The following is a 27655-nucleotide window of genomic DNA, read 5'->3' as shown; positions in this document are numbered from 1 at the left end:
AATGAATGCATGACTAAAAATGTGAAGGAAAACAATAATCTCACCAAAACCTAATAGTCCCTTGTGAGTTGGAATTGAATAATTATCAACCCCAAAAAATACATTTGGCTTCCCTCTGCAACCACAAGGTCAAAAGTACTACCACTCACAGTAGCCTACAGCTCACAATGAGTAGCCTGTGTGAAATTCTACCACTCTACCTACACAATACAAACACACCCACACCCATACCCAAACACACCTAGACAAAAAAACAGGACCATCTATGTATGAATGATATAGGGAGAGTTGGTCATAAAACAATCAACAGGACTAGGTCATCCAAGTGGACACAGAACTAGATCGGTTTACAAAGAGGATCTCTGTCTACACACACACACACACAGCAGGAATAGGGTTACAGACACCACCACAGTCACACGCATACCCTGAAGACAGAATCTAAAAAGTTTTTTTTCACAGCAGAATATGGTGATCTTCTCCAGGTATTTTTTAAATATGGAGTTTGCTTCCAGAAAAGACAAGAGAAGGGTCATTTAAACAGGTTTTCCTGGGGAGACTGCAAACTACGATGAAAGCAAGAGGACTGCTTCTGACTTCTCGTCTCTCTACCTCTTCCTCCAAGCCAGGCTCCAGTCCCAGCCTCATGCCCAGTTCCAGCCTCAGGCCCAAGTCCCAGCCTCAGGCCCCAGTCCCAGTCCCAGCCTCAGGCCCCAGTCCCAGCCTCAGGCCTCGGTCCCAGCCTCAGGCCCAAGTCCCAGCCTCAGGCCTCGGTCCCAGCCTCAGGCCTCGGTCCCAGCCTCAGGCCCCAGTCCCAGCCTCATGCCCAGTCCCAGCCTCAGGCCCCAGTCCCAGTCTGAGCCTCAGGGATCAGAGCTCAGCGGGGGCAGCTGGAGGGGGAAGGGGAGAGGGGGTCGGGCCTATACGCAGGAACAGCCAACCAGGGATAATACCAGGGAGTTAGTTAGGCTAATACTGTCTTCCCAGCTCTGACGTAACTTCACTCTCCCTCATCCCCTGACCCCACGGGGCACAGAGGCCTCTCACTGTAGCACTGAAAGGGTCCGACTCTAGGCAGACAGCCACACACAGGTCACACATAGGCTAACAGTGTTGAATGTTCTCCACAGGCTGAAAATGAAGAATGATGTCTATATTCACAGTGTAGACTGTTATCTCTTCACAGGGTAGACAGTTATCTATAGTCACAGGGTAGACTGTTCTTTATAGTCTCACACATTAAAAGACTGTAATCAAGGCATATGGTTTAGACTGCGCTCTTCAGCTGCTTACAATTGGATTCATCAGATTAGGCAGCTCTCTGAGATTGACTACACTGCAGGTGGTTCATTAGGACCTGGGTAGAGGTACGGCGAGGAATGAGGTTAGTTCCCTAAAAGGTTGCTCTCAGTAAGCTCATATTGTTGATAGGGTGAAATCAGGTAATCTGGGACATTTTTTGCATGCATTTTCTCATCGGAGCTTCCTGATTAACTAGTGTCCTGACCCTTTCTGTGACACCACACCAATCACGTTTTGTGATTTCAGTCACATAACATCCATACTAAACCTAGAGTCAAAGTTCTGTGGACAAGACATTGTCATAGCAGAGAAGAAAACGCTCTGGAGTTTAGGTGTCCCACATTACCCAATGTCCCAGATTACCCGATTTCACTCGACCTAAAGGCTCAGCATAGGTGTGTTCCTACATGCTTAAGGCAGGCTGTTCCTTATATACTTGTGATGCTCTCTATTGACCTTTGCAGCCCAGTAATGAATGCTGCTCCCAGTGTGTAGGTCGTTCCCTGTAGGTTGGGACTCTCTAGTTTAGAGTCTCTGCCGTTTTCTGCTGCTCTCGGTTAAAATGCTGAGAGCAGCAGAAAACTGTGAGACTGTAACCTAAAGAGCTTCATCAGTATGCAAAACCTCATCACCGTCGGTCACTCAAAGCAGCACTGTTCACATGATTTCAGCACCTAGGCTAGAGCTGCACTCTTGTAGTTGCAACTTAGTGTTGCGCATGAAAAACAACATTGCTTTTTGTTTTACGTTAAAAAATACAACAACCATGAGCTGATCAGCCCCAGGACTAAACCCAGACGGAAGAGAATACGCAGCAGCGTGGATACATTGAACTGAAATTCTATTTTAAATAAACTTTTCTTGTCCCAAAAGCCACTGACAGAATCTCACACCATGTTGACAACCCACAACGTTAGGCTAAAGTATAGCCCAGCCACACAAACACAAACAGACTTATAGCCCTAATAAAGAGCAAGGTGTTAGAAAGTATGCCTGTTCCAAGTATTGACTTTGTCCACTCAGTTTGATAAAGGGGATAGATAGGGATAGATAAGGAAATAAACAGAAGAGGACTTCACACCATTAGGACAACTTAAGCTGTCGACAAAGGTGTCCGTTTGTTCATTATAAATCGTGGCCTTTGCTGCCTTTACCCTTCCTACATCCCTCTGTTTCTTTTTTACCTTCTTGGAGCACTGATAATAAAGAAAACACATGGTATTTATGTGAAGGAAGTTTTTCACCACAATGTAGAATAATTCAAATTGATACAAACAGACATAGACTGAAAGACCATACTATGTAAAAATGTAAAGTACTCGAAATAAATCTGTTTCATATCCCTGAAGTGGATCTTCATCTTTGCAAGGGAGGAATCATAACCTCCATCTTCCTTTCCTCTTCCCCTCGGCCTCAGTCCCTTCCTCAACTGTTCTGACCTCCATGACAGCTGAAGAATCGAATGACTCACTGGAAGAATCTACGACTTCCACCACTTGGTTCACCATAGCCTCGGTGAACCGGTTCACAGTTTCCCTAAACAACTGTGAGGAAGTGGAGGAAACCACTGAGACGCCACAGGAAGTAGAGCTAGAGCTCTCATGGCTGGACACATCCTGATGGGGGGCTTCTGGATCCGGAGCCTGGGACAAACCATGGATGTGGTGGATACCGCGCCCTGCAGCCTACTGCATGCTGAGGTTAGATCAAACCTGCAGCCTACTGCATGCTGAGGTTAGATCAAACCTGCAGCCTACTGCATGCTGAGGTTAGATCAAACCTGCAGCCTACTGCATGCTGAGGTTAGATCAAACCTGCAGCCTACTGCATGCTGAGGTTAGATCAAACCTGCAGCCTACTGCATGCTGAGGTTAGATCAAACCTGCAGCCTACTGCATGCTGAGGTTAGATCAAACCTATTAGAGCTTGCTGCAACACAGCAGGGTCTAGGTGATCGATAATGGTGCAAGTATTATCATCCCTTGATTCTGCTATGGCTATTGGAAAGTCTACTGGGACATCAGTATCAACATCAATAACTGTGCAGAGCACTAACGAGAGAACAGCACTTCATCTGGCAGAGGCAGGGGAGAGAGAACAGACTCAAACTCATTTTTGAGATGTTTGAGGGTGTGGACATTGAAGATGTTTTCCTCCAAGGCTCAAGGGCTCCAAAGTTCTTGGAGCTCTGAGGCACGTGCCCCAGTATAAATCTGCTGTGCCCCAGTAAAATCTCAAGTTTAAATTTACTTTATTAGTTAGTGCATTCGTTTAGATTGATAACGATCATCTTATTTTGAATCAAACATATTAACAACATGATTCCAACGTATTGTATTTCATGAAGCTCAAAAAACTATATTTCCGCTCAAATTATTGAGGAGAAAAAAATGTGCTCCCTCCCTGCCAACGCGGTTATCAAACTTAGGTCCATGAACCGTTCGTATTGTGGGTTAAGCAAGGGAAGTTTGTCATTATGTTGCACACTTCTTGTGCGCAGCAACCTTGGAAGAAAATAAAAGAGTTATGGGTAGGGGCCTGTGCCCCAGTGCCCCAGTATAGCTGTAACGACCGAGCACCACAAAGAAGGTCTCTACACTGGAGCGCAAGAACACCTAGCCTACAACTTTCAGTGTCGCGTGTATTGCTCATTTTGTAGGCCTAATAATAAACTGCGTTGCAACGTTTCATCACGGAGGAACTAAGCTAATAGCCTATCTAACGACTTTTTTCCTGGTCTGGTAGTCTAGGCCTACTTGTAAATGTAGACCTGCACAGTTAACAGATCCCTTTCATATTGCCCTACGACAGATGGCCGGTTGGACTAACCAGACTTTACACACAGTTATATTAATAAATTGGAGACCTTATTAGTGCTTTAAAACAGAGCACTGACTGAGCTACGTGGATTGGCAGTCGGGCTATATGGAATTAGTTGCTTTCACATTTAACCAGACACATATAGGCCTAATCCTGATATTAAAAAATGTAATACTAAAACCTAAGTGCATTTTAGAGTGACATCGATGCGATGCAGGCCAGGTTTGGCAATGTAAAAAAGTTTTGACTAGCAACAAGGTCTCATAGAAGGCCTCGAAGTCTTTCTAGAACCTTTGTTCTGACCAAAGGCATCAGCTGACGTAACGCAAATGATTATTTGCACACTATCAATCAGTTGCTTGGTCACAAACGCGTTTTATCAAGCAGCGTTCAGTGCGTCCCGATGAAGAGACGGGGTAAGGAAAATGAAAACATTGACAAATGTAGATTAATTTACATGTATTCATATTTTGATTATTATAGCATCGTTTTCGCTGGAGATTTTTTTCAGAACATTGTCTGTGGTGTTAAATTGAATATGAACAGCTATTAAGTTACTGTTGTTAGCTACATTCTAACATCCTTGGTTACGGTCACAAATCACTCTTAGGCCATTGAAAGATCTTTAGCTCCACCTAGCTATGAATGTGAGAACTTCACCTGTACACACAAGTACCGGTAACTGGCAGTCAACCTTTGGAATTTGATATGCTTCATAACTATGCTGTAATAGATTATTACAATTGTTCCCGCGTGGAGCTGCAAGGGTAAAAACAGGATGTGGCGATGTGTTTCAGACTGAAGTGCGGGGATGAAGTCTGCTTCCAAGACCACCTGTACACACAGACAGAAGTCCTCACAGGTGCATCACGCCATCAAGTCTCTGTACCCAAATGAGGGAGGGAGACCGACCGCACTTCCAGGTAGTCCACACCAGGGACCTCAGTTATTTATTTTTTATTTTTTTTCTTACTTCGATGACAGTTATGACGTCGGCATTACAGCTGCCAGAATGTGACCTGACCTCAATAACATAGTGTGCCTGTGTGCGTGCCTGCGCACGTAGCCTATATAATACATTTATAAATGTGTGTATGTGTGTGTGTGTGTAGACAGCCCTGCCACCCAGGTGGAGAAGGCTGCCAGTCTCCTAAGGAGGAGAGCAGATGAGGGAGACAGACAGGCCTTCTTCCTTCTGGGACAACTGTACTTTGAGGAGGTGACGCATGTACATCCACACACACACACATACACACAAACACACGCATACAGTACACACACATGCATATAAACTTAATCCAACACAGAAGCGCACACAGAATCTTTACCTTCCTGTGGTCCTGGAAGGGTCTCTATGAAGAGGCCAAGCGAGTGTTTGACAGCCTTAAGGAACACGATCCCAGAGCTATGTTTCAGATGGCCGTCATGAGCTACGATGGCCTGGGAGCCCAGTCCGACCAGGTGTGTTTGAGATCTGAACCCTGGGCCCTACACTAGACACCAGATGGTGTCCAATACTTGAACTACATACCACATTGTCCACTGGGACAAGACACTATGTTCTTTACTGGGGACTGCTCTGGGACCCTAATCTAACCTCAGTCTATGTATGTCCTGGACTAGATTCTATTAGACTTCTGAAAACATGTTTAAAAGATGTCAGGAATGTGTCTGCGATATGTGAACGTATAAATACCACCAGGCAGAGGCAGTGAGCTACATGCGGAGGGTGTGCCAGTGGGAGGGTCCAGAGACAGGCAGCATTAGACAACTGGCCCTCTATAACCTAGGCAGGGCCTACTTGGAGGGCTTTGGGGTTCCTTACTCCATCAGGGAGGCTGAGAGGTGGGTAAAACAGACACGTAAACACACCACCCCCAACCCTCAATTTACACAGCCATAATCCTTCAGGCTGCCTCACATTCACCACCCTGCTCCCCTCCAGGTTGTGGTTACAAGCAGCTGAGGAGGGGAGCCCTGGGGATGGGGCTTCTGCAACCGCCCAGACCAACCTGGCCATGCTGTACTGTCGCCCTGAGAACCTGGACCTCCAAAAGGTATTGTGGCACTGCCATCTTAATGCCAACCCTGACCTCTGACCCTGGCCATCAGAGGGGCAGGCTTCCACCGTCTCTCCCTCATTATCTGCATACAATGTGTCATTCTAGGCCTTCTTCTGGCACTCTGAGGCATGTGGTAACGGCAGCCTGGAGTCCCAGGGTGCTCTGGGAGTCATGTTCCTGTATGGGCGGGGCGTCCGTCAGGACCCCGAGGCAGCCCTGGACTGCCTGAAGGAGGCGTCGGAGCGAGGGAACGTTTACGCGCAGGCACATCTGGTGGCCTACTACTACCACAGGAAACTGTACACGCGTGCTGTCACGCTGGCCAAGAGGTGCCGCTCCTTCCAGCGTTCTGCTCTGATAGGGTCACGCCGTTTCCATGACAACCTTTCGGGTGTGGTCATTCCGCTTCGTTAATCCCTTTAAGCGTGGGCAGCTTGCCCAGGTGTTCACTATGTTCTCTGTTCTCATCTCCAGGATTTGTAGCTATGACAACATCCCTGCCATCGCTACGGCAACGGAATGTCTACCTGAGTATGTTGATAAGGGTGTGGCCATCGCCTTGTTCTACTATGCCCGCTGTCTGCAACTGGGGAGGGGCGTGGCCAAGGACACACAGCAGGCTCAACTCTACTTTATTAAGGTGGGCTGGCTCACACATGTTTACATACAAACACATTCACACACTCCCTGACCACAGTCTTGTCCGTTAAGGCTGCCCAGTTGAATTCTGAAGTTTGCAAGGACCTCCAGACTGACATCATCTTCAACAGGATGTAGCCTGGCCAATAGGACACGCCTCCCACCTGTATGGATGTTTATGTGCCATAGTAAAGCCTTGATTCTCAGTCTCTGAAATTGTGTGTTTGTGAGAAATTGTCTATAGTGTTGCAATTGTTGGTCATAAATGGGATTTTAATCACGCAGGACTGATGGTAACCTTAGAAATCAAACGAATACAGTTTTTTTCCGCAATTTATTGCTTATATAAATGCTCTAAACAATTTCTTGGTAAAAATAAAAATCTATCAATAATCACAAATAAAATTGTCACCATGACTTGACATGACATATTGCACAATGAAGCAGTTTTAGGATGAACAGCGAACAGCAGAGTTGTTCCGGAATGTCTCGGCCTGTGTGCGGCTCCCCCTCTTTTCCTCGTTACATAGAAACTAGTGGCCCCTCAACACGACCACAACCTGCAACACAGCTTGGCAGTTGATCTCATTGGTCGTTCTAACATAGCAACGGAAAGTTGGAGAAAAAGACCCCTGTACAGAGCGTCTCCCTAATTCAGCTCTAGAGCATCAAGTGCATCAGATAACGGTGCTCAGAAAATAAATACAGGAACAGCCAACACACACACACACACACACCTGGATCTATACCAGCTCTGCCGCATTTACATTTCCACCGAGTGTGGGATCATGTGTGTATGTTTGTAAGTGTGTGTGTGTGTGTGCCTGACTGTGTTGGTTAGGAAGTTTGAAGTAGAGTGTGTGTCTATTGGTGGTGTATGTTCAGATCTGTTCTATCTCCATCTCAGGACACATCTCCTTCAGCACCATCTCCATGAGGACCTGAGAGAGGGAGACGAGAGAAAAGAGGGGGAAAGAGGTGTTCAAGGGTTGGTGCAGCACATTGCCGAGAGAGGCATCTTTGAACATGCGATTTTCACTATCGACTTTTCTTTTCTGGATACAAGCTACCCTCACACATTTAAAAGAGATTTAAATATCTCTACCATGCCTGCTCCCAGTCCAAGCATTGTCATTCGCTTGCAACGGTATTTGCATTTAAGACGAGACAAATTGATACAAAGGCAGAGAATGCATAGACAAGAGAGAGGCTGGTATGATTGCACCACCTCTGTTCTGCCTGTATGTGTGTGAGCAGACTTACGTAGAGCAGATGTTTGTTGGCACTGGCCTCCTGGAGAGCGTTGAAGATCTTGATGATGCCGTACCGAGCGTTCTGCTGGCCAACCAGGTTTTGCAGAGCATCTGACATAACACATGACATCCCAAACATTAGACGTGTCCATGTGGCCATTCAGAATGGGGCCTGGAAGCTTGTCTAACCTATCAGAGTGAACCTGAGATGCTGTCAACTCTATTAGGATCTTGATCCTTCCAGTTCATTCTATCAGGATGTATTTAAGAGGTTGACTTGCCTATCAGGATGGACCTGGAATGACGCATAACCTATCAGGATGTACCTGGGATGTTGTCGAGCAACTTCTGTTGGGCCCGCTCCTTGGTCTCGCGACGCTCCGAGTCAGTACGGACTTTGTTGTGAGGCGCCAGCTTCCCATTGGGCCAGAATGTGTCCCGGAATATGTTGATGTAGCTCACCAGCATCTGCTCACTGAAGATCCAGTGTACCGTGTCCCGGATCTGCCTGAGGAGACAGTGCTAGGATGTTAGCATAGCTACTAGTCTGAGAGGAGAGGGCTAAAAGGTTAGCATGGCTACCAGCCTGAGAGGAAAGGGTTAGCATGTTAGCATGACTACAAGCCTGAGGAGAGGGGTAGCATGTTAGCATGACTACAAGCCTGAGAGGAAAGGGCTAGCATGTTAGCATGACTTGTAGTCAGATATGAGAAAAATGAGAGATGCTTACTTGTTAATGGTGCGTCCAAACGTGACTTGAACCAGTGCAATGAGAGTCTTCCTGACCCACTTGAACACTACAGTTTGAGTACAGTGATAAAGAAAGAGATTCCAAGGAATCTGTTCAACCAATACCAGCAGTTAAATCAAATAGACTAACTAAATTACTCAAGCAGTTCAAGGAGCGCGTGTCTCACACACACACACACACACACACACACACACACACACACACACACACACACACACACACACACACGTATAACTACACCCCATCCAGTTCAGTCTTGAAATTTCATGGCTATATTATCTGCCATTAAATCAACAGTAATGACATGCACACACAGACACACAGTATGAGAAGAACGGTTGCACCCACTGCCTCGGAGTTCGAAGATCTCTCCTATGAGCATGAAGCAGGGCTCGGCCAGGGCATCCTTTCTGCCGTCAGCCTCGTCTCCATAGTCAGACAGGTCGCTGTCGTCCTCTGCCTCCTCCTGAAACACACACACACACACACATTGGAGCAGAGGTTAGAGAAAGAGAGCGCTGATGTGTGTAGTGTGCTTCCTGTTGAATGTGGGTTGGGTTAGTTGTGTGTGTGTACCTCCTGGTGAATGTGGATTGGGCCAGGGTGACCTGGGGCAGTGTATCCTGAGTGGGGTGTGTGTGTATCTGTGCATGTGTATATATGTATTTGTGTGTGTGTGTGTGTATATACCTCCTGGTGAGAGAAGAAGTCACCAGGCAGTCTCTCCAGGAAGGAGGCGAGGGAAAAGGATGACTTCTTCTGGATGTCAATGACTTTAAGATGCTCGGGGGAGGGGCTTAGGAAGGCATACAGCGCCTCGCTCTGGCACATTCTCTCGTCCGTCAGCATCCTCTGAACACACACACACGGTTACGATGTTATCTCCTGTCAGCCTGGTGATGACTCACTCCGGGGGGGGGGGGGAGGGATGGGCTATGTGGAAAGGGTCTGGCGCATTACCGTGGGTACGGTGGCACGGAGTGTTGCTGTGGCAACAGCTGCATTACCTGGAGGAAGGTGTTGAGCTGGTTTTTGGACTTCTCCAGGAACTTCTGGTCGATGGATTTGAACGGCAGCTTGCTGAGGGAGGGGAGCTGGACCTTCTTCAACGAGGGGAAGCACTGCCAGAGGAAGGAGAAGAAGAGAGACACAAAGAAGGAAGGACACACGTCAAGCCCGTGTGCTTTCTCCAGGCAAATGCCACGTTTAAATACTAAAAGTTCAACGTGGTGAGTCATTCTGTTGCCCGAGACAAGCCAAACGGGGCGCCATCGTCACGGTACCTCGGTGAGCTTCCTGTGGAGGATCTGGAACTCTGTCAGCTTCCTGTTGACGCTCCAGCGGCTGTTGGGGGCCTCGTCTCCCTCCAGCAGGCTGACCGACACGCAGTAACACGCCAGCGTCTCCCCGCCCTCCTCCGCTGGCTGCAGCCGCATGGACAACACACGCTTAACACACGCTCCAAACACGCTTAACACACGCTCAAAACACGCTTAGCACACGCTCCACACTCACACGTGTGTTTTAATGCATTGGCAACACGCGCTCAGTAGACCCACACTCGGCATGTAGCATGATAATTATATCATGTCCCACTTGCAGACATGCTCGACAAAAACATGCTAAACACGCCCAACACGGTCCGACATACAGTAACATCTCGGTGATTCTCCTCTGGCTCTTGCTGCCTATGACAGGGACAGCACGGGGGTGAAGGCACGCTCGACATGTTACCAGCTGAACGTGTGCGTGCTTGTATACGTGTGTGTGTGTGCGCGTGTTACCTCGGCCCCGGTGATGACGGCTCTCCAGGACCCCAGGTTCTCACACCACCAGTCGGTCCTGGAGATGTGCATCTGCAGGTCGCTGTGCTCCTTCTCCATCGCTCCGATCTCCTCCTTCAGCTTAACCACAATCTGACACACACACACACGAGTAAGGCCGGGGTCCATGGGACCTAGTGTGGCTGCCCTTGCTCCACCAGGTGCATGTTTTTGTCTGTTGCAGATGGGCGGAGCTGAGGTTCAGGTTCATGGAAACACCTGTCCCAGACCATGCTGGATCTATCTGAGCCTATATAGACAGTCCTGGGTCTGTCCCAGGCTAGAGAGACCATCCCGCCTGCTCTCTTCCGCCGCTCTCTTTGGCTTTCGTTGATGGTTGATCCTTGTTTTTACACGTTGAAACACCCTGCATTCATGTAACCCCCTCATCCACTCACTACATCACTGATACCCTGGGGCCCGTTCTCCGTACGTCGCTAACTCAGTTAGCTGGATATGATTGTTGACGATTTGTCATTATCTTGGATTGTTCGGTTCTTCGAAGCTCATTCTGGACTTGCTGTCATAGCAACAAGTCCTTTAGCTTAAGCCTGCTCGGGAGCAGGCTTATTTTATTTAAACAAGATTTGATTGCGACTTTATAAGCAGAAGTGATAGAGGAAGTCTGTTACAGACATGTCTTGTACGTTTTTACGACAGCAACCCTGTTGCGGAAGGTGCAAGAATAATTAGCAGAATTTAACATGAAACCGAATTAATTGGTCATTGCGTGATAGATAGATCCTTAAGCACAGCGCGATATGCTACTCGCCTATACTTTTTGAGATACATTTTTTTTCGTGAGGGTGTCATTTACATCATAAATTTGTTGAAACCACATTATATGATAAACAAAGTATGAAAATACAAAAACATAGGCCTAGCCTACTGTAATAAGCGATAAAACATCTAACGTGGTCACTACTATACATTTAATTTGGTCTGTCAGCCCTCTTTCTTGGATTTTGCAGACTTTGAGGTGTTCCCTGGCGTTCTGATTAAATCTTCAAAATCGGAGTAACCTTCGAGCAAGCTGTTTCTCTGTTGCGGAAAAAACGGGGCGCTCTTTTTGGCCATGGTGAGCAGCCATAGCAGCGTTGCTGATCAAGGTTTCTACTATCGATACATTACCCCTTTTAGACCAACGCATAACTCAATCCAAATTCAAAACCGAATTAGCCAGATCATGATTAGCAAGATGATGTCATCGTGGATGTGTCATTTGATCTCGGATGTAATAAGCGACGTACGGAGAACGGGCCCCTGATCTCCACTCTTCATTCCTTAGTCGTGTTTATATGTTTTTTGTTACTCCGGACTCGAGTCATCTCCCTATTTTTTCCGTGTACATAAGCCTGTGTAGTGGCAAGTAGTCCCAAGAAACACATTGCAAATGCCACAACACACACACTTCCTAGCTACCTTCTTGTCAGGTTTGGGAGCATTCTGGATGGATCCCAGCGCCTGGCGTTTGTACTCCAGTTTGTCGTAGAGCTGCCGTAGTTTGGTGGCAGCGTAGCTGGCCTGCTCATTGATGCCCTTGCTGCCCTCATCTATCAGATCCTCAGCCCCATCCACCTCCTGGCACTGAGGGCAGGAGAGGAGAGAAGAAGAGAGAGAGGTAGAGGAAGAGGTGGGAGAAGGAGGGAGGCAGAGGAGGAGGTGGGAGACAGGATGAGAGGGAAAGGAGGTGACAGACGAGGGGAGAAGAAAGGGTAAGGACAGGAAGTGAGAGAAGGGACAGAAACACACCATTAGAAAAGAACAAAGCACTGGTGAGCTCCGAAACGACGGCCGATATTTGTCGGACGATATTTGGGGAAGACAATTGGAAGCAGATTCAAACCAATCAGTTAGCAAATTGGCGCGTCTTTAGCAAAAACAATCAACTAAATGGATGAGGTGCAACAGCTCTTCACACCGCGCGTGTGTGTGCGTGTGTGTGTGCGCCTCACCCCCTCCTCCTTGCCCTCGGTGCTGGACTGAGAGGAGCTGCGCTGCTCGTCGCGGCGGATCAGCCGGTCGTAGAGGTCGCTGACCAGGAAGGAGGGGTAGAAGCGCTCCTTCATGGTTTCGTACACGTCTCCCTGGAGACGCAGGAACACGTCGGTGCCCTTGTTGCCCACCAGGGTCTGCTGCACCTCCTTGTACAGGACCTTGTCCACGGGGATCTCACGGCTCTCCACAAAGAAGTTCTGGTAGATCTCTCCCACCAGCTGGGGCACCTCGCTCTGAGACAGCAGGGGAACACACACGGATGGAACACCTGGACCTGGGGCGGAGTGTCCTGAGTGGGGGTGTGGGGGAGGTTGTGTGTGTGTGTGTGTGTGTGGTTTCCTACCTTGTTGGCTGATTTGAGTGTCTCCACCAGTTCCCAGAAGCTGATGAGAGCTCTCTTGTCGACACGCTCCATGTATACCCGGAAGTGTTCCCTGTAAACTGGGTTAGACATGATGTCCTCGAACTGCAGAATCTACACACACACACACACACAATGACATAGAGAGTGTTACAGAGACATAAAGAGAGAAGCAAAGTAGGTCTGTCTGTGTGTGTGTGTGTGTGTGTATACAGTCAGGTCCATAAATATTTGGACATTGACACAATTTTCATCATTTTGGCTCTGTATACCACCACAATGGATTTGAAATGAAACAATCAAGATGTGCTTTAAGTGCAGACTTTCAGCTTTAATTTCAGGGTATTTACATCCAAATCAGGTGAACGGTGTAAGAATTACAACACATTTTATATTTGCCCCCCCCCCCCTTTTAAGGGACCAAAAATAATTGGACAAACTAACATAATCATAAATCTAATTGTCACTTTTAATACTTGGTTGCAAATCCTTTGCAGTCAATGACAGCCTGAAGTCTGGAACCCATAGACATCACCAGACGCTGGTTTTCGTCCCTGGTGATGCTCTGCCAGGCCTCTACTGCAACTGTCTTCAGTTCCTGCTTGTTCTTGGGGCATTTTCCCTTCAGTTTTGTCTTTAGCAAGTGAAATGCATGCTCAATTGGATTTAGGTCAGGTGATTGACTTGGCCATTGCAGAACATTCCACTTCTTTGCCTTAAAAAACTCTTTGGTTGCTTTCGCAGTATGCTTCGGGTCATTGTCCATCTGCACTGTGAAGCGCCGTCCTATGAGTTCTGAAGCATTTGGCTGAATCTGAGCAGATAATATTGCCAGAAACACTTCAGAATTCATCCTACTGCTTTTGTCAGCAGTCACATCATCGATAAATACAAGGGAACCAGTTCCATTGGCAGCCATACATGCCCACGCCATAACACTACCTCCACCATGCTTCACTGATGAGGTGGTATGCTTTGGATCATGAGCAGTTCCTTCCCTTCTCCATACTCTTCTCTTCCCATCATTCTGGTACAAGTTGATCTTGGTCTCATCTGTCCATAGGATGTTGTTCCAGAACTGTACAGGCTCTTTTAGATGTTTTTTGGCAAACTCCAATCTGGTCTTCCTGTTTTTGAGACTCACCAATGGTTTACATCTTGTGGTGAACCCTCTGTATTTACTCTGGTGAAGTCTTCTCTTAATTTTTGACTTTGACACAGATACGCCTACCTCCTGGAGAGTGTTCTTGATCTGGCCAACTGTTGTGAAGGGGTTTTTCTTCGCCAGGGAAAGAATTCTTCTGTCATCCACCACAGTTGTTTTCCGTGGTCTTTTGGTGTTGCTGAGCTCACCAGTGCGTTCTTTCTTTTTAAGAATGTACCAAACAGTTGATTTGGCCACACCTAATGTTTTTGCTATCTCTCTGATAGGTTTGTTTTGATTTTTCAGCCTAACGATGGCTTGCTTCACTGATGGTGACAGCTCTTTGGACTTCATATTGAGAGTTGACAGCAACAGATTCCAAACACAAATACCATACTTGAAATGAACTCTAGACCTTTTATCTGCTCCTTGTCAATGAAATAACAAACTCCCATGAGGGAATAACATACACCTGGCCATGGAACAGCTGAGCAGCCAATTGTCCAATTACTTTTGGTCCCTTAAAAAGGGGGGGGCCACATATAAAATGTATTGTAATTCCTACACCGTTCACCTGATTTGGATGTAAATACCCTGAAATTAAAGCTGAAAGTCTGCACTTAAAGCACATCTTGATTGTTTAATTTCAAATCCATTGTGGTGGTATACAGAGCCAAAATGATGAAAATTGTGTCAATGTCCAAATATTTATGGACCTAACTGTATGTGTGTGTGTGTATTTGTGTGTGTGTGTGTCACCTTCTGGCTCTGGGGCCCCTCCCCGTCCTCGGCGGCCCCCTCCTCCTGCTGCTCGTAGTTGGGCCCCCCCAGCAGGCGGATGCGTTTCTCACACTGCTTCTTAGCCACGGTCAGCTGGTTGATGTAGCGCTTCATGTCTCGGGCCCGCAGCAGGTCGGCCTTCATGGCTGCAGTCTCCTTGCCTTTCCTCTCTGCCCGCGCGCACCCACCCCCACACACGCACACACACAATAGGATTAATTAAGGTGATAGAGTCGCTGATGTCTACTGATAGATGGACGTGAGTGAGGCGGGTGAGAAGAAAAGCAGAGAAGAAAAGCGGGCGGAAATAATGGCGAGGTGTGGAGGGAGGGAGGTAATAAAAAGAGAAAGGAGAAGGGAACAAGGTGGACAGTTGAGGAAGGAGAGTCCCGGAGAGAAGGAGGGAGGGGAGACAGGAGAGAGAGAGGCTGAGAGATCTACTGGTTTCCACTTCACCTTTCTGCTTCTTCAGCTGAGGGAGGCTACTGATGGTGGTGGCATGGATTATCTCCACTACGATCTGGTACCTGGATTGAGGGAGGGGGGAGGAAGAGAGATAGAGGGGGAGAGAGAGGGGGAGAGTTAGAGATGGAGATTTTGCCCCTTGAGGTCAAGTGTTGGCTGCTTGCGTGCCTGGTTCAGGGGTCAGGGTAGAGGGGGTCAGGGTTGCTGACCTGAGTTGTTTGAGGAAGTCCACGTCGGAGGAGGAGCTGATGAGCTTGATGAAGTCCTCGTAGGAGGCGGCGTAGGTGTAGGCCTTCTTGTGGTGCTCCGCCTGCTGCTCCCGCTGCTCCAACTGGGACAGCAGCATCCGGTTGATGTAGTCTGGGTCGCTCAGCACCTCCACCAGGGGCTTGAGCACTGAAGAGGGCAAACACACGCGCGCGCACACGCACACACGCGGGCACAGACCCACAAAGCAGCTTTGTTGAAACACTCAGATCTATTCTCAAATTGAGTTACTATGTTTTTAGATCTAATAACAACCAATAAAGACCAGTTAGGCAAAAACCGGGGCCAAAGTCCTGCTGCCTGGTATCAGTTTATAGTTTATTGATGTTTAGCTTGTGCGTACATGTTTGTGCGTGGAGCGTACGTGTATGTCATGCTGACATGCAACAGTGGATTTTGCGTTACGAGTCTTGTGCCTGTGTGTCTGTTGCGGGGTGTGCGTACCTTTGGTAGTGATGACCTCGACCAGCACCACTCGGAGGCTGTGAGAGCGGGCGTCGCGGGCAGGCAGCAGGCACAGCAGCAGCAGACGGGCGCAGCAGCGCAGGAACCTCTGCTCCTCCTCGGGGCTCCGCAGGCAGGGGTGGAGCAGGAACGGCCTGGGCGGGTCCTCCAGTCTGGGGATGAAGAAGCAGGGGTGACGGGGTTTGGTTTGATGCACCGATCTACTGGTGGTGCAGCAGACAGGGACGGAGCAGCCCCCACCCACCCCTCACTCACCCAGGGTAGAGCATGCCTTCTCCTCTACCTCCACCCTACATTTCCCCCCACCCCCCTCGCTCACCCAGGGCAGAGCCTGCCTTCTCCTCTACCTCCACCCTACATACCCCCTTCCTCCCACACACATGTCCTCCCACTCTCTCTCCTTCCCTCCCTCCTCCAGTCCCACATACCTGGAGCTTGCGATCTTCAAGTCGCAGAAGTGCGTGTGGAGGGTTTTGACGGTGTCGTTGCAGACCAGGTTGACCAGGTCCATGTTGGCCAGCCGACCCCGGAGCTGACGGCTCATCTCCCAGAAGTCCTCGGTCAGCATCTGGAACAGCTGGCCCTCGTCTCGGCTCAGAGGGACGTACCACGACAGGATGTAGTCACGGTAACTGTAGTCAAACACTAACACGCACACACGCATAAGACAGGGCTTTAGTTAAGGTTAACCAGTGCTAGTGAACTAGTCAGGGTTAGCTAGTTGTGGTGGTCAAGTCAGGGATAACTTGTAATAGTGATTTGGTCAGGGTCATGGTTACCCAGAGGAATGACTAGTGTTGACCAGAAGACTAGTTCTAACTCAATTCTAAAGCAACACTCCACCCCTGACGCACACACACACAGAGCAAGACAGCACAAGAAGCTGCCAGGTCACAAATGGTAAGGGCAGGAGACTAATCCACCAACACACCAACATAAAATAATGCTGGAGACACAGCCCTTTTCATACACACACACACACACAACTCTGGCATCTCACTGGTTGACTTGTTCCTCCTTAAAGGACACTCACCGACCCTCTCATTCACTCAAGCAGCAGCAAACACGTACAGACACACCATAACCATCACCTGACGGTGTGTTGACATTGATTCATATTTGTTCTTGTTTTTTTATTAGAAGTGACTCTTGAAGCGGCAGAGCTGTGTGACAGGGTGTCTGTAGCAACACAACCTTCTCCCTCTCTCTGTGTATCACTCTACTTTCCATTTCCCTTGTACACTGTCAAAGCTCTTGCGATGAAATATGTACAATAAACGACGTGCATGTGATCGAGTGGTTCATTCCAGCTTTCATGCTGCTGCTGTGAGAGCTGCGTTGGGATGCCAGATAGGAGACTCACTCCCTCAGACAGACAGACAGACAGACAGACAGACAGACACAGACAGACAGACAGACAGGCAGACATGCAAGGAGACTCTGACATACACACAAACACTTAAACAATTATATCAGCGTAGATACAGACCGATAGACAGAGCGAGACCCATTATCAGGCAGACTAATGTGCTGTAGATACAAAAAACGGCCAAACGGATATTTTCAGGCTGAAACATTAAACAGACAGACAGCCCCCTCTGACAATGAGACACCTTAACCCTCGTGCTGTCTTCGGGTCACATGACCCAAAGGTTCATAACGAACCATCGTTGTGTTTACCCAATTTTACCCAATACAAAAACAAATAAAAATAATTTTCTTTTAACCTTCGCAATGTGGGGGGTCTGAGACAGCCCACCGGTTAAAAGAAAATGCTTCACTTTGTTTTTGTATGCGGTAAAGTTGTCGCAATACAACGGTGGGTCACAATGACTGATGGGTCAGAATGACCCGAAGATAACACAAGGGTTAAAAGACACATTTGAATAGATCGACTGGCATGGCACTCACCCTCCTTCAAGGCCTTGTCTACGTTGTGGGACACCACCACCCTCCTGGTTTGTGAGGACTCCATCAGAGGCACAGAGAAACGGCCCTGTCAACACCAACCACAACAACATCCATCAGGTCCATCTCTGCAACACCAAATACACTTCCAATTAATTTGCAGTTTCAAGCAAAGAAGACTACAGGCAGACGGTTTGAAGGGTGTACCATTAGCTTGTTGAACAGCTCCAACAGATAGGTGGACTGTCTCTTGGAGATGTCAAATCTGCTGATTTTGGGGGGGCTTTTTCTCATGAGCGAGACGATGCTCCCGAGCAGAAAGCAGAGCAAGGCGAAGGACACGTAGATGAACAGCTTCAGAAAAAATGAGGTGACGGTCAGCCCCCCATATCCAAATTGGAACAGCAGAGCGAAGATTCCTACGAAGAACGCAGTCAAGATGAGGACAGACGACCCGACAGACACCGCGCTCGACATGGGCGAACCGGTGCTGCTGCTCCTGCCAGCAAAAGGCATGCTGCTGTCAAGGACATGTCCTCAGCAGAGACAAGAGGACAGACTCGGTGTTCCTTGCATCTGAATCCTCATCCACACACCGAGCCTTTTCGAAGTGATAAGGCACTCGGACATGGACATAGGAGATTAGTCCTCAGAACTGCTCGGAAATACACAAGAAAAACATGTCCTAGACGCCGGCAGCCAATAGTCTGTTGTGCAGTGCTGTTGTTTGAACAGACTATGTCCACCGTGTTGTTTCAGGTAAACAAGCAAAAGCTACCTTGCTAGCTAGTCACCTCCGAGCCAATTAAACGGGTCTGAATTCCACAGAACAGGGGAATCAAAGTATAAAGCACAATAAATAACCGGTCTCACATAAAACAAACTATTACTATAGATGCCCTAGATTAATATTACACAGTACACAATATTACACACAAACATCGTTTTTTAGCCGTAGCAGTACTTGTTAGGTAGCCATCAGCTTAACACTCGATAGCAGGCTACAAGGTAGCTAGCTAGCTAATGCCGCTACGCTAGCTCCTTACTGTACAGTACTATCTTAGGATACAATAATAACGGTTCGCCCGCTACCCTTAGCAAAAGATACTACCTCAAGCTTACGCGTTTGTCCTACATTTAATCATTACTTAAATTGGACTCATACAGGAACATTCGAAAAAAAATGCCATCAAAAAAAAGGGAAATTCGTATTCCTAAATATCTATCCAATAGGGTCCACAGACTCAGCTGTGTGATGATGATGCCACACTAGGTCATTCGTTTGTCTACGCTCAACTACGTAAGCGGCGGCGGTGGAACACAGAGGGGCGGTGTTTGATTGGCGTAGGCTTACGTAGTTCATTTCAGTTTGAACAAATGCAATTTCTGACAATATCACAATTTGTTTATCGGTCCGCCCTTAAGCTTCCGCTGCCAAAAAAATCAGATTTGCTTGCGGCGTAAAACCACTTCCATCCAAATCTGTGATGTCGTCAGACAGAGGTCACAAGATCGCTTTGTTGCTCGCTTTTGTTCTCAAATTAAATCACGAAAAGTAGGCCTTTGAACACTTAATAATCATGTAATAATAATAATTTAAGACAGCTCAGGCGGCTTTCCAGTTCTTCAGGTACCGTATGTTACTGTTAAAACGTGGATACTTGTTTCGTTTGAAATGTTTTATTGCCTAAATTACCAGATTAGCCTACCATTAATTACTCACGCCTACATTTATAAAAGATGACACCCTTGCAGAAAAAAAGAACTACCTGCAACCCGTCTACTGGCCCCACGTGATCTTGTGTTCAGATTGCAGTTTTTATGTACTGCAGTAATTTTCTTTTGCCATTTTAGTGAATTACTGACACAGCATGGCAACCCTAAACTAATCTATGGCTCAGGAATAACCAGGATGTTGAGAGGCAATGTCGTGTCAAAATGTAAAAAAACGGTCGTTTATTTATTTATTCAGATTTGCATATCGATGATCCACAGGATTAAGAGTAGCCATGCCTGCTCAGCATAAAAACACACTTACCATGTTAACATGGATCTGGAAACATATAACAATAAAGACACACAGGCATCAAGCTAGTCACATGGTTACATTCAGTAGGTGCCACATAAACAATGACAATGCGAATCACAATGAATTAGCTACTTTAACAATAAAAAAAAACATAATTCATTTTTAGAAGAAACACTCTCCACCTTCAATTAAAATTTCCCTTTTATATAAAAATATATATATGATCGCTAAAAAGGCTTCAAGATAAATTACAAGTGCATTTATCGTTTTCCTCTTTCCTCCCATGGAGCGCCTTTACCCACACACGCACACACACGCACACACGTCAGTGCTCTCCATAAGGTGCAGAAGCAGTTTGACTTTACATATTACTATGTACATGATTACCCAGAGGCAGAGTAGAGTCAGGTTGTCTTGTTAGTCTGTCACTTTGCAAGACTGTCAGGTCTGTCTGTCTGTGGACCAGTCCATCCAATGAGGGGGGCACTCTGGAGAACAGGGTTCAGTGGGCGGGGTCAGCAGGTCTTGACGGAGGGCTGTGATATGTCGGACGTCTTCATGATGACACTGGCCCGTGTCTCTGAGGAGGAGGCCTGCGAGGACGAAGTCGCCGTCAGGGGGAGGGGCTGCGAGTTAGGGGAGGAGTCTGTCCAGGGGGAGGAATGATAGCTGATGAGGGGGGTGGGGTCTCTGGTGCTTGTCACTTTGAAGTTGGTCTTTCCGGCCGTAACAAAGGTGGCCATGCTGGGTAGGGAGCCGGATGGCACCCGGAGCACTGAGCTGTACCCTTTCCGGCTCCACAAGCCTCCAACACACTGTCCAACACATGTAAGCAACCGTTAGATTATCTGTACACCACACACACACGCGAAAGACACCACAAACACACACTAGTCTCACGTCTGGGAGCAGACAGGCTTGGGGTTGGAAGCCAAAGCAGTAGAACTGGCTGGGAGGAACTGACGGCTTCAAGTGAAGACTTGCTTATCATTTTATCGCACTTGGTTAATGATTCAGCTGTGTGAGTCTGTGGCTCTCAGGCAGGCCAAACCTTGCAGCTGAACTCTACTAGAACCTGCTTTTGTTAAGAATGTGTGAGTTTAGTGGAAGTTTGTAGTAGGTCGGTTTAGTCGTTTGTGAGTGAAGTGGGCAGTGCTTGATGAATATATGAACTTGTGGGGAGTCAGATGGCTGAGCGGTTAGGGAATCGGGCTATTAATCAGAAGGTTGCCGGATCAATTCCTGGCCGTGCCAAATGACATTGTGTCCTTGGGCAAGGCACTTCACCCTACTTGTCTCAGGGGGAATGTCCCTGTACTTACTGTAAGTCGCTCTGGATAAGAGTGTCTGCTATATGATTAAAATGTAAATGTAGGTATTTGGGATTCAAGTTTGGACTCAGAGTTTGTGTGTGTGAGAGAAAGAGAGAGAGCATTGGCAGAGGTTGTGTGGGGGCAGAGGAGTATTTTTCTCACCTTTAAGGAGTCATCTTCACTGTGGATGCTATCTGTGTCACTCTCTGCAGAGGATAGGAGAGGGGGAGAAAGGAGAGGAATCAGGGAGATCTGGATTAACAGGTTGGAGAGGAAGGAGGATATAAGGAGGTTGGCCCAAAAAACATGCCTGAAATGTCACTGACAGGTGAGCTGTACGGGAATGTAAACTACACTATGATATACTGCTTTTCTCATATCTAACAAACTCGCAAAGTTGATCTATCAACTGTCAAATCATTCTGTAGCGACAGTATCACGGCCAGAGGTCATAACAAAAGAAGTGCAAGCCATGTTAGCTCTGAAAGACTTTGATCCGTACATGAGTCATAAAGCCTCTCGGAGGTGTGTGGCTTTCCACTTTCTCTGCCTACATGTCTGTCTGTCTGTCTGTCTCTCTAACCTTCCCTGTCTGTCTCTCCCCCTTTCATCCAACATTTTGCTTTCTCTACATTGTCTCTCTAGCCCCGGGCCATACAGTCCAGTATCCTAGCCCAGAGTGCAGACCAGGTCCAAAGGTTGCTATGAGGTCTGTAAATGTAAGCTAGAGTAGAGAGATGGACACGGGAGCATGTGGCATTTAGAGTTTGGTGTGTAGGCTGTTGTCTAACCTCCGTATGAGGACACAGGGGAGATTTGAAGGGGGTAGGGGTGGCTGGAGCTGACAGCCTGCTCTTCGCTCTCCGTGGTAACCTCGATGGTCTGACAGACAAATGGCAGTTGATCGTGTATAATCAGGTGGTCGTCTATAGGACTCCGATCGGCCGGATGGTCATAGACTGTGAAGGAGCATTGAAAGGGGGGGGGGGGGGGGGGGGGGGAGAAGAGGATCGAGGAGACAAGATGCGGGGGGACAGTGAGAGAAATGTAAGGACAGGGAGAGGGAAAACATTTATTGAAAGGATGAAATGGAGACATGGAGAAAATGGATGAGAGCAGTATGGAGATAAGAGAGGAGAGTGGGGAGAGGAGAGGAAAGGCAGAACGCAGGAGGGGTGGTACATAGGGACAAGATAGGAGGGAAAGAGAGATTGAGAGTCGTTGGTTTACTTGACTTTCTCAGGACAAGTGTGGTTGCTATAGCAACATTGTCCGGAACCATCAGTTTACACCTCTGACATACTACAGTGCTGTGTGGTAACCATGGACACAAACGTGAAAGGTGCTACCTGTGAGGGTGGTGCTGTCTGTGACCACTTCCTCTTTCACTTCCTGTTTCACAACTAGCTGTCCGCTGCTATCGTCCGGAGATGAGGATCTAGGAACCTGATGCACACACAGGATGGATCATTCCAGAACCAAAATGGTTTTTAATAAGATAATTAGACACTAATTGCTTGCTGCTCGATTGCTTGATGTGATGTTTATCGACACAATTACCTTCTTCTTTCCCCCCTTTTCACATCTTTTCTTTCCTGGAATTTAAAAAAATAAACAAGACACAATTAGCTACGTCACAGTGATGTACACACACAACCAGTCTGCCTTTCATCATAGTACAATTGACACCACTACCAGGCAACAGACCATCTACACACAAGACTATCTCTGGGGATCAGAACACACAAATGGAACCTCTGCCCCGATTGGTCGACAGTGTGAACTTTGAAATCGTATTTCTCCAACTCTGGTTCTCACCTCTCTTGCCCTGGCGTTCGGAGAGTGACAGCATCTTGTAGACCCTGAAGGCGTTTGTCCCTTTCTTGATGCTCTTGTCCTTCACCTCCTCGATGTCTGGAAGAGAGTTCATGGCACAGCGGAAGTTGGCCTTCCAAGTCTTTGGATCAGGTTTGTCCACACCTGGCTGGTACTTCCCTGAAACATGAACACGCACACAGAGAGCACAAACACAATGCACACATAAAACCATTTAGTAGGTGTGGTCCAACAGTCCTAACCCTAAATTGCATTGAATTGTATTAATAGAATTTCTTTGATTAAACGCTGCAGCATTTATTACAGAATGTTCATTTTTGGTGCAGCGTTTATTGGAGGGCGGCATTTATTGGAGGGCAACGTTTGATTAGTAAGAGAGATTTAGTGAATTGTAGCTGCAGTGCGGCCATCGACAAACAAAGAATAGACAAGGAGGTCAAACACAAAGCCTCAAGTAAAATTGAAGCTGCGCATTTAGTCTAGGTGTGCGTGGGTAGTACTTTAACTGTCTAAAATACAAGTGTTCTACATTGTGTAGAAATCTGAAGCAGCATGGCAAAACATTCTTACACTTTAGCTTTCAAACAGAAAGCACTCACAGCAGCAACAGATTTGTAGCACGCGAACTTCGGGTTGATGAAAGGCAAATTCGCTAGTGGCGAATTCAATTTTATATTGTACACTTGTTATTTACTTGTGTAATAAATACTGTGTTTTAATTTAACCAATTAAATAAAGTTTTTCGGATTTTTTTGGTGCAGCGTTTAATCAGCGTTTATTACACAATGTTCATTTTTGGTGCAGCGTTTATTCGAGGGCCGCGTTTATTTGAGGGTGGCGTTTAATCGAAGAAATACGGTATTGTTTGTTAGAATAGGATAGGAATTAATTGGGTGTGCTCAAGCCTTCGGCGAGAGCACAACCTTTGTTCTCTCACATATATATTATTATTATTATTATTATTATTTTGATTTCTTTTTGCCCCCCTAAAACTCAGTCAATATTTGGCCTACCTAGACAACCTAGGTGTCAAAAGTTTAGTCTTGGTAGCGATTGAGTTGCTTCTATTGGGATTTACGTTCCGTTGCATGGTTTAGGCTGAAGTTAAGTTTTTGTGGCGAAAAGTGAAGCTAACGGTGGCTAATTTGCTAGCCACAGTCACTGACGTTACTAACGTCACTACGTCACGAAAACACGCGTGACTACCTTTGGCAGAACATTCGTTTCGTATCTGTTAACTTGGGGGATAGCTAGGCTAACTATAGCTTTACTGCAAGGCAGCTAATTTGCTAGCCACAGTCACTGACGTTACTAACGTCACGAAAACACGCGTGACTACCTTTGGCAGAACATTCGTTTCGCATCTGTTAAGGGATAGCTAGGCTAACTATAGCTTTACTGCAAGGCAGCTGCAGAAACGCCACAAGCAAAGAGGCCAGGGTGATAACTATTTACTCATTTTACTTTGTGATATGACACACAATTGTGATGTGTAATGTAACTACAATATAAGCTGATATTATTAAGGAAGTACATCTACTTTCGGAAACAGTAGTCTACTATTTCACTGAAGTATTAGCATCATGACATTATAGCCTGTGTTGCCCGGGCAACACATACTACAGTGGTCTATGATGTATCTGTTTTCAATCGTTAAAATACACATTCCTCACATATACATTTTCGTTGTAGGATTTATTCTGACATTAGTAAACGATTTGTTGATGAAATTACCATTACCTGTGGTTTCAAACCAGTGTAGCTAACTGCAACGCTGTAGCTTACGCGAGACACACTACAAAAACATCTACAGTACACAGCTGTTTAGGAAGTCAAACGGCGACAGAACATGTTCGGCACTCTCCTTACTTAAATCAAAAGTCTATCTAACTACTAACCTGAACTTCATTGCCACAGACTAAACGTTGTCAATCTGTTCATGAAAATAATTAATTTCAGCCTAAACCATACAACGGAACGTTAAATCCAATTCAACCAACGCAATCGCTACCAAGACGAACACAGCAGTAGTCTACTAGTACTGTACCGTAGTAGTACAATTTACCGGGGCAGCTTCTCCACACAGGGCTATATCGCATTTTGCGTTGTTACTGACAATGGTCGCTACCAGTGAGCTTTTTATGAATGAGCGATTTTCCACTAAATAAATGTCAAGCTTATTTACGTTTTGGGGGGCATATTTTCAGTTAGCAGATGGTACTGTTTGAATCGCGATTCCATCTTCTACTGCCGGGTAACGTCGTAGAATAATCTTCAAAGGGGGTTCTTTATTAATGAATTAATGCAATGAGTAGGCTACATGCCTGAAAATATCAGGAGAAGGGAAAAACTTAAAATGACATTTAAGTCATAGAGATTAGGTCAATTTTTACACCGGTCTGCCAAATGTATTCGTTTTGATTCAACGATGAGGCTGCCTCTTGCAGGGGAAATGAGAAGACATCTATTTCATTCTACACTTCACTCGTATTTTCAGTTGTAAATGAGCAGCATTTTTGTCTGTTTTTTTTTTATCTATTTAATCTTTATAAATAATAACTATGCATTTTCATATAAAATATACTGAAATCAGTTGTAAAAATGTCATTCAAAAACGGACCCCTGTGCAACCGACGCAAGCAAGCACACCCTACAATTTCCCCAGAAATTGTACCCTCTCTAGTTTATTTTGATTTAAGATTTAGAACTTAGGACATAGGACTTAGGTTTGACTGATTTTGTACCTGTTGCAAATATACTTCATCTTGAACTGGTTTGTATGCACCAGTATGGTTCTGTATGTCACTGTGACATTTGACATTTAGTCATTTAGTCATTTAGCAGACGCTCTTATCCAGAGCGACTTAAAGTAAGTACAGGGACATTCCCCCCGAGGCAAGTAGGGTGAAGTGCCTTGCCCAAAGACACAACGTCATTTTTCACAGCCGGAATCGAACCGGCAACCTTCTGATTACTAGCCCGATTCCCTAACTGCTCAGCCACATAACTCCCTATGTCAGCCACTGTGAGAGTGTCTACCTGTGTGAATGGCCCAGTTCATGAAGAGTGGGGCGTCTTTCTCTAGGTCCCATCCATGACGAGCAGCGTGCATCCAGGGAATCTGGAATATTCTCTTCTCCTGCAGGGAGAAAGCCAAACAGCATGTTTGCTTGTGCTGGTGCGTCTTTGCGTGTGTGTTTGTCTACAGTGCTGTGTTCTCTCACCCTGTTAACCCATTTCAGGCCAGGGATCAAACAGGAGTTGATCTGTTCCTCCAGCCAAGGCCGCATGCGCATCCTCTCCACCGGCATGGTGGCCTGCAGACATGGAAGGAAGGATGGACACAAGACACCACCATCAGTGACATGACCTGACAAGGATGAATACGCTGTCCCTGTCTGATGCTAACTTGTAAGTTACAACCGCAGTTGCCTCCAGAAGTTTCAAAACAGTAGTCTGTTATCGTACCTCTACCGGCGCAGTTTAAAGGCCTGGCCTGGAGATGAATAACCGGCAAGGCCCCCGCCTGTTACAGGTGTGCCGTGTCAGAACATAAAGATCAAAGTCCACCGCCAAATTCGAGCACTTATAAACTACACTTATCAGATACCGTTCAATACTAGCCTATATTACGAAATAATCTTAGTCGGCTACAAGTAATAGTCAAATTAGATAAGTAGGCTACACAATAAGTCATTAACGATATCATTTTGTATTCAACGGTGAAACAAACATGTTTTTGTGGACAGCAGTATACAACTTGATATAGTAGGCTACACTACGTTACACTTCTATGTAGTGAATAACATTGTCACACTTACACATTGCATCATGAATCGCCGCGACACGTTTGAAACGAACAATGTGCAATAACAGCCTGCAAATTCATGTTAGCTCGCTAAATCGTTACAGTAACAATGGTTTCTTGAGCGCCACGGTTGGCCAAAGTTACATTTAGCTCCGTCACTGCGCAGACAACCTGACAACAACAGGACAAAAGCTTGTTCAGCAGACATCTCTACATCAAAAGTGAAAATAAACTTCATTCTACGCTTGGCATTGCTACGATCAACATAATTTTACTTTCGATTACGTGTTGTTACTCTCTCGCTCTTTGCGACCATGTCAGCTTCAAGAACATGCGGAAACGTTACCTATGTGAATAAGTAGCCGAGTTGTATTTCAGCTTGATACAGTCGACCTTCTTGCCACAGTCGCAAAGTTAGAACAGTGTCGCCAATAGCTATGAAATACCTCAACGAAAACCTAACTTCATGTATTTCAGAGTCCAGATCGAAAGCAAAACAAGTAGAGGAAGCGCTGCGTGGAAATCCCCTCCCGATGTTTTCTTCGAGACTGTTGAACCTAGATGGCGTTGCACGGGCTTCTGAAAACCACGGGAAGCCTTCTCATTGGTGGGCGCATCTGCAACCGACCG

At 46.6% G+C, this 27655-nt stretch overlaps 3 protein-coding genes across 8 annotated transcripts; 1 reads left to right on the top strand and 2 right to left on the bottom strand.

Annotated features, from left to right (window-relative positions):
- Positions 1-4326: 4326 nt before the first annotated feature.
- lrp2bp (LRP2 binding protein) lies at positions 4327-7439 on the top strand. Its single transcript, XM_062476840.1, has 9 exons — positions 4327-4538; positions 4920-5045; positions 5235-5341; positions 5470-5583; positions 5825-5967; positions 6068-6179; positions 6291-6514; positions 6660-6825; positions 6897-7439. Exons 2-9 carry the CDS (start codon positions 4934-4936, stop codon positions 6960-6962), a joined length of 1044 nt encoding a protein of 347 aa, XP_062332824.1. The 5' UTR covers positions 4327-4538; positions 4920-4933; the 3' UTR covers positions 6963-7439.
- snx25 (sorting nexin 25) lies at positions 7246-19317 on the bottom strand. Of its 2 annotated transcripts, XR_009932054.1 has the most exons (20): positions 18247-19317; positions 18043-18127; positions 16560-16776; positions 16111-16283; positions 15609-15795; positions 15391-15461; positions 14914-15104; positions 12993-13124; positions 12607-12882; positions 12074-12238; positions 10613-10744; positions 10112-10252; positions 9836-9949; positions 9519-9680; positions 9177-9294; positions 8808-8874; positions 8404-8585; positions 8088-8188; positions 7562-7765; positions 7246-7384 (listed from the first exon to the last, which is right to left on the bottom strand). XR_009932054.1 is itself a non-coding variant. In XM_062476838.1 (19 exons), the coding sequence occupies exons 1-19, from the start codon at positions 18553-18555 to the stop codon at positions 7706-7708; spliced, it is 2883 nt and encodes a 960-aa protein (XP_062332822.1). In that variant the 5' UTR covers positions 18556-19317; the 3' UTR covers positions 7404-7705. The 2 variants fall into 2 exon arrangements, 1 of the variants encoding a protein (XP_062332822.1); XM_062476838.1 differs by lacking the exon at positions 7246-7384 and having other exon boundaries at positions 7404-7765.
- Positions 19318-19993: 676 nt separating this feature from the next.
- Positions 19994-27629, bottom strand: irf2b (interferon regulatory factor 2b). Of its 5 annotated transcripts, none has more exons than XM_062476843.1 (9): positions 27472-27629; positions 26442-26534; positions 26257-26356; positions 23200-23376; positions 22942-22976; positions 22731-22827; positions 22173-22340; positions 21544-21587; positions 19994-20883 (listed from the first exon to the last, which is right to left on the bottom strand). In XM_062476843.1, exons 2-9 carry the CDS (start codon positions 26526-26528, stop codon positions 20584-20586), a joined length of 1008 nt encoding a protein of 335 aa, XP_062332827.1. In that variant the 5' UTR covers positions 26529-26534; positions 27472-27629; the 3' UTR covers positions 19994-20583. The 5 variants fall into 5 exon arrangements, with proteins under 5 accessions (XP_062332827.1, XP_062332826.1, XP_062332825.1 ...); XM_062476842.1 differs by having other exon boundaries at positions 27372-27613; XM_062476841.1 differs by lacking the exon at positions 27472-27629 and adding an exon at positions 27039-27320.
- Positions 27630-27655: the final 26 nt, after the last annotated feature.

The sequence above is a fragment of the Osmerus eperlanus genome, chromosome 13 (assembly GCF_963692335.1).
Source record: "Osmerus eperlanus chromosome 13, fOsmEpe2.1, whole genome shotgun sequence".
Classification (NCBI taxonomy): Eukaryota; Metazoa; Chordata; class Actinopteri; order Osmeriformes; family Osmeridae; genus Osmerus; species Osmerus eperlanus.
This window is presented reverse-complemented; position numbering and strand designations above follow the sequence as displayed.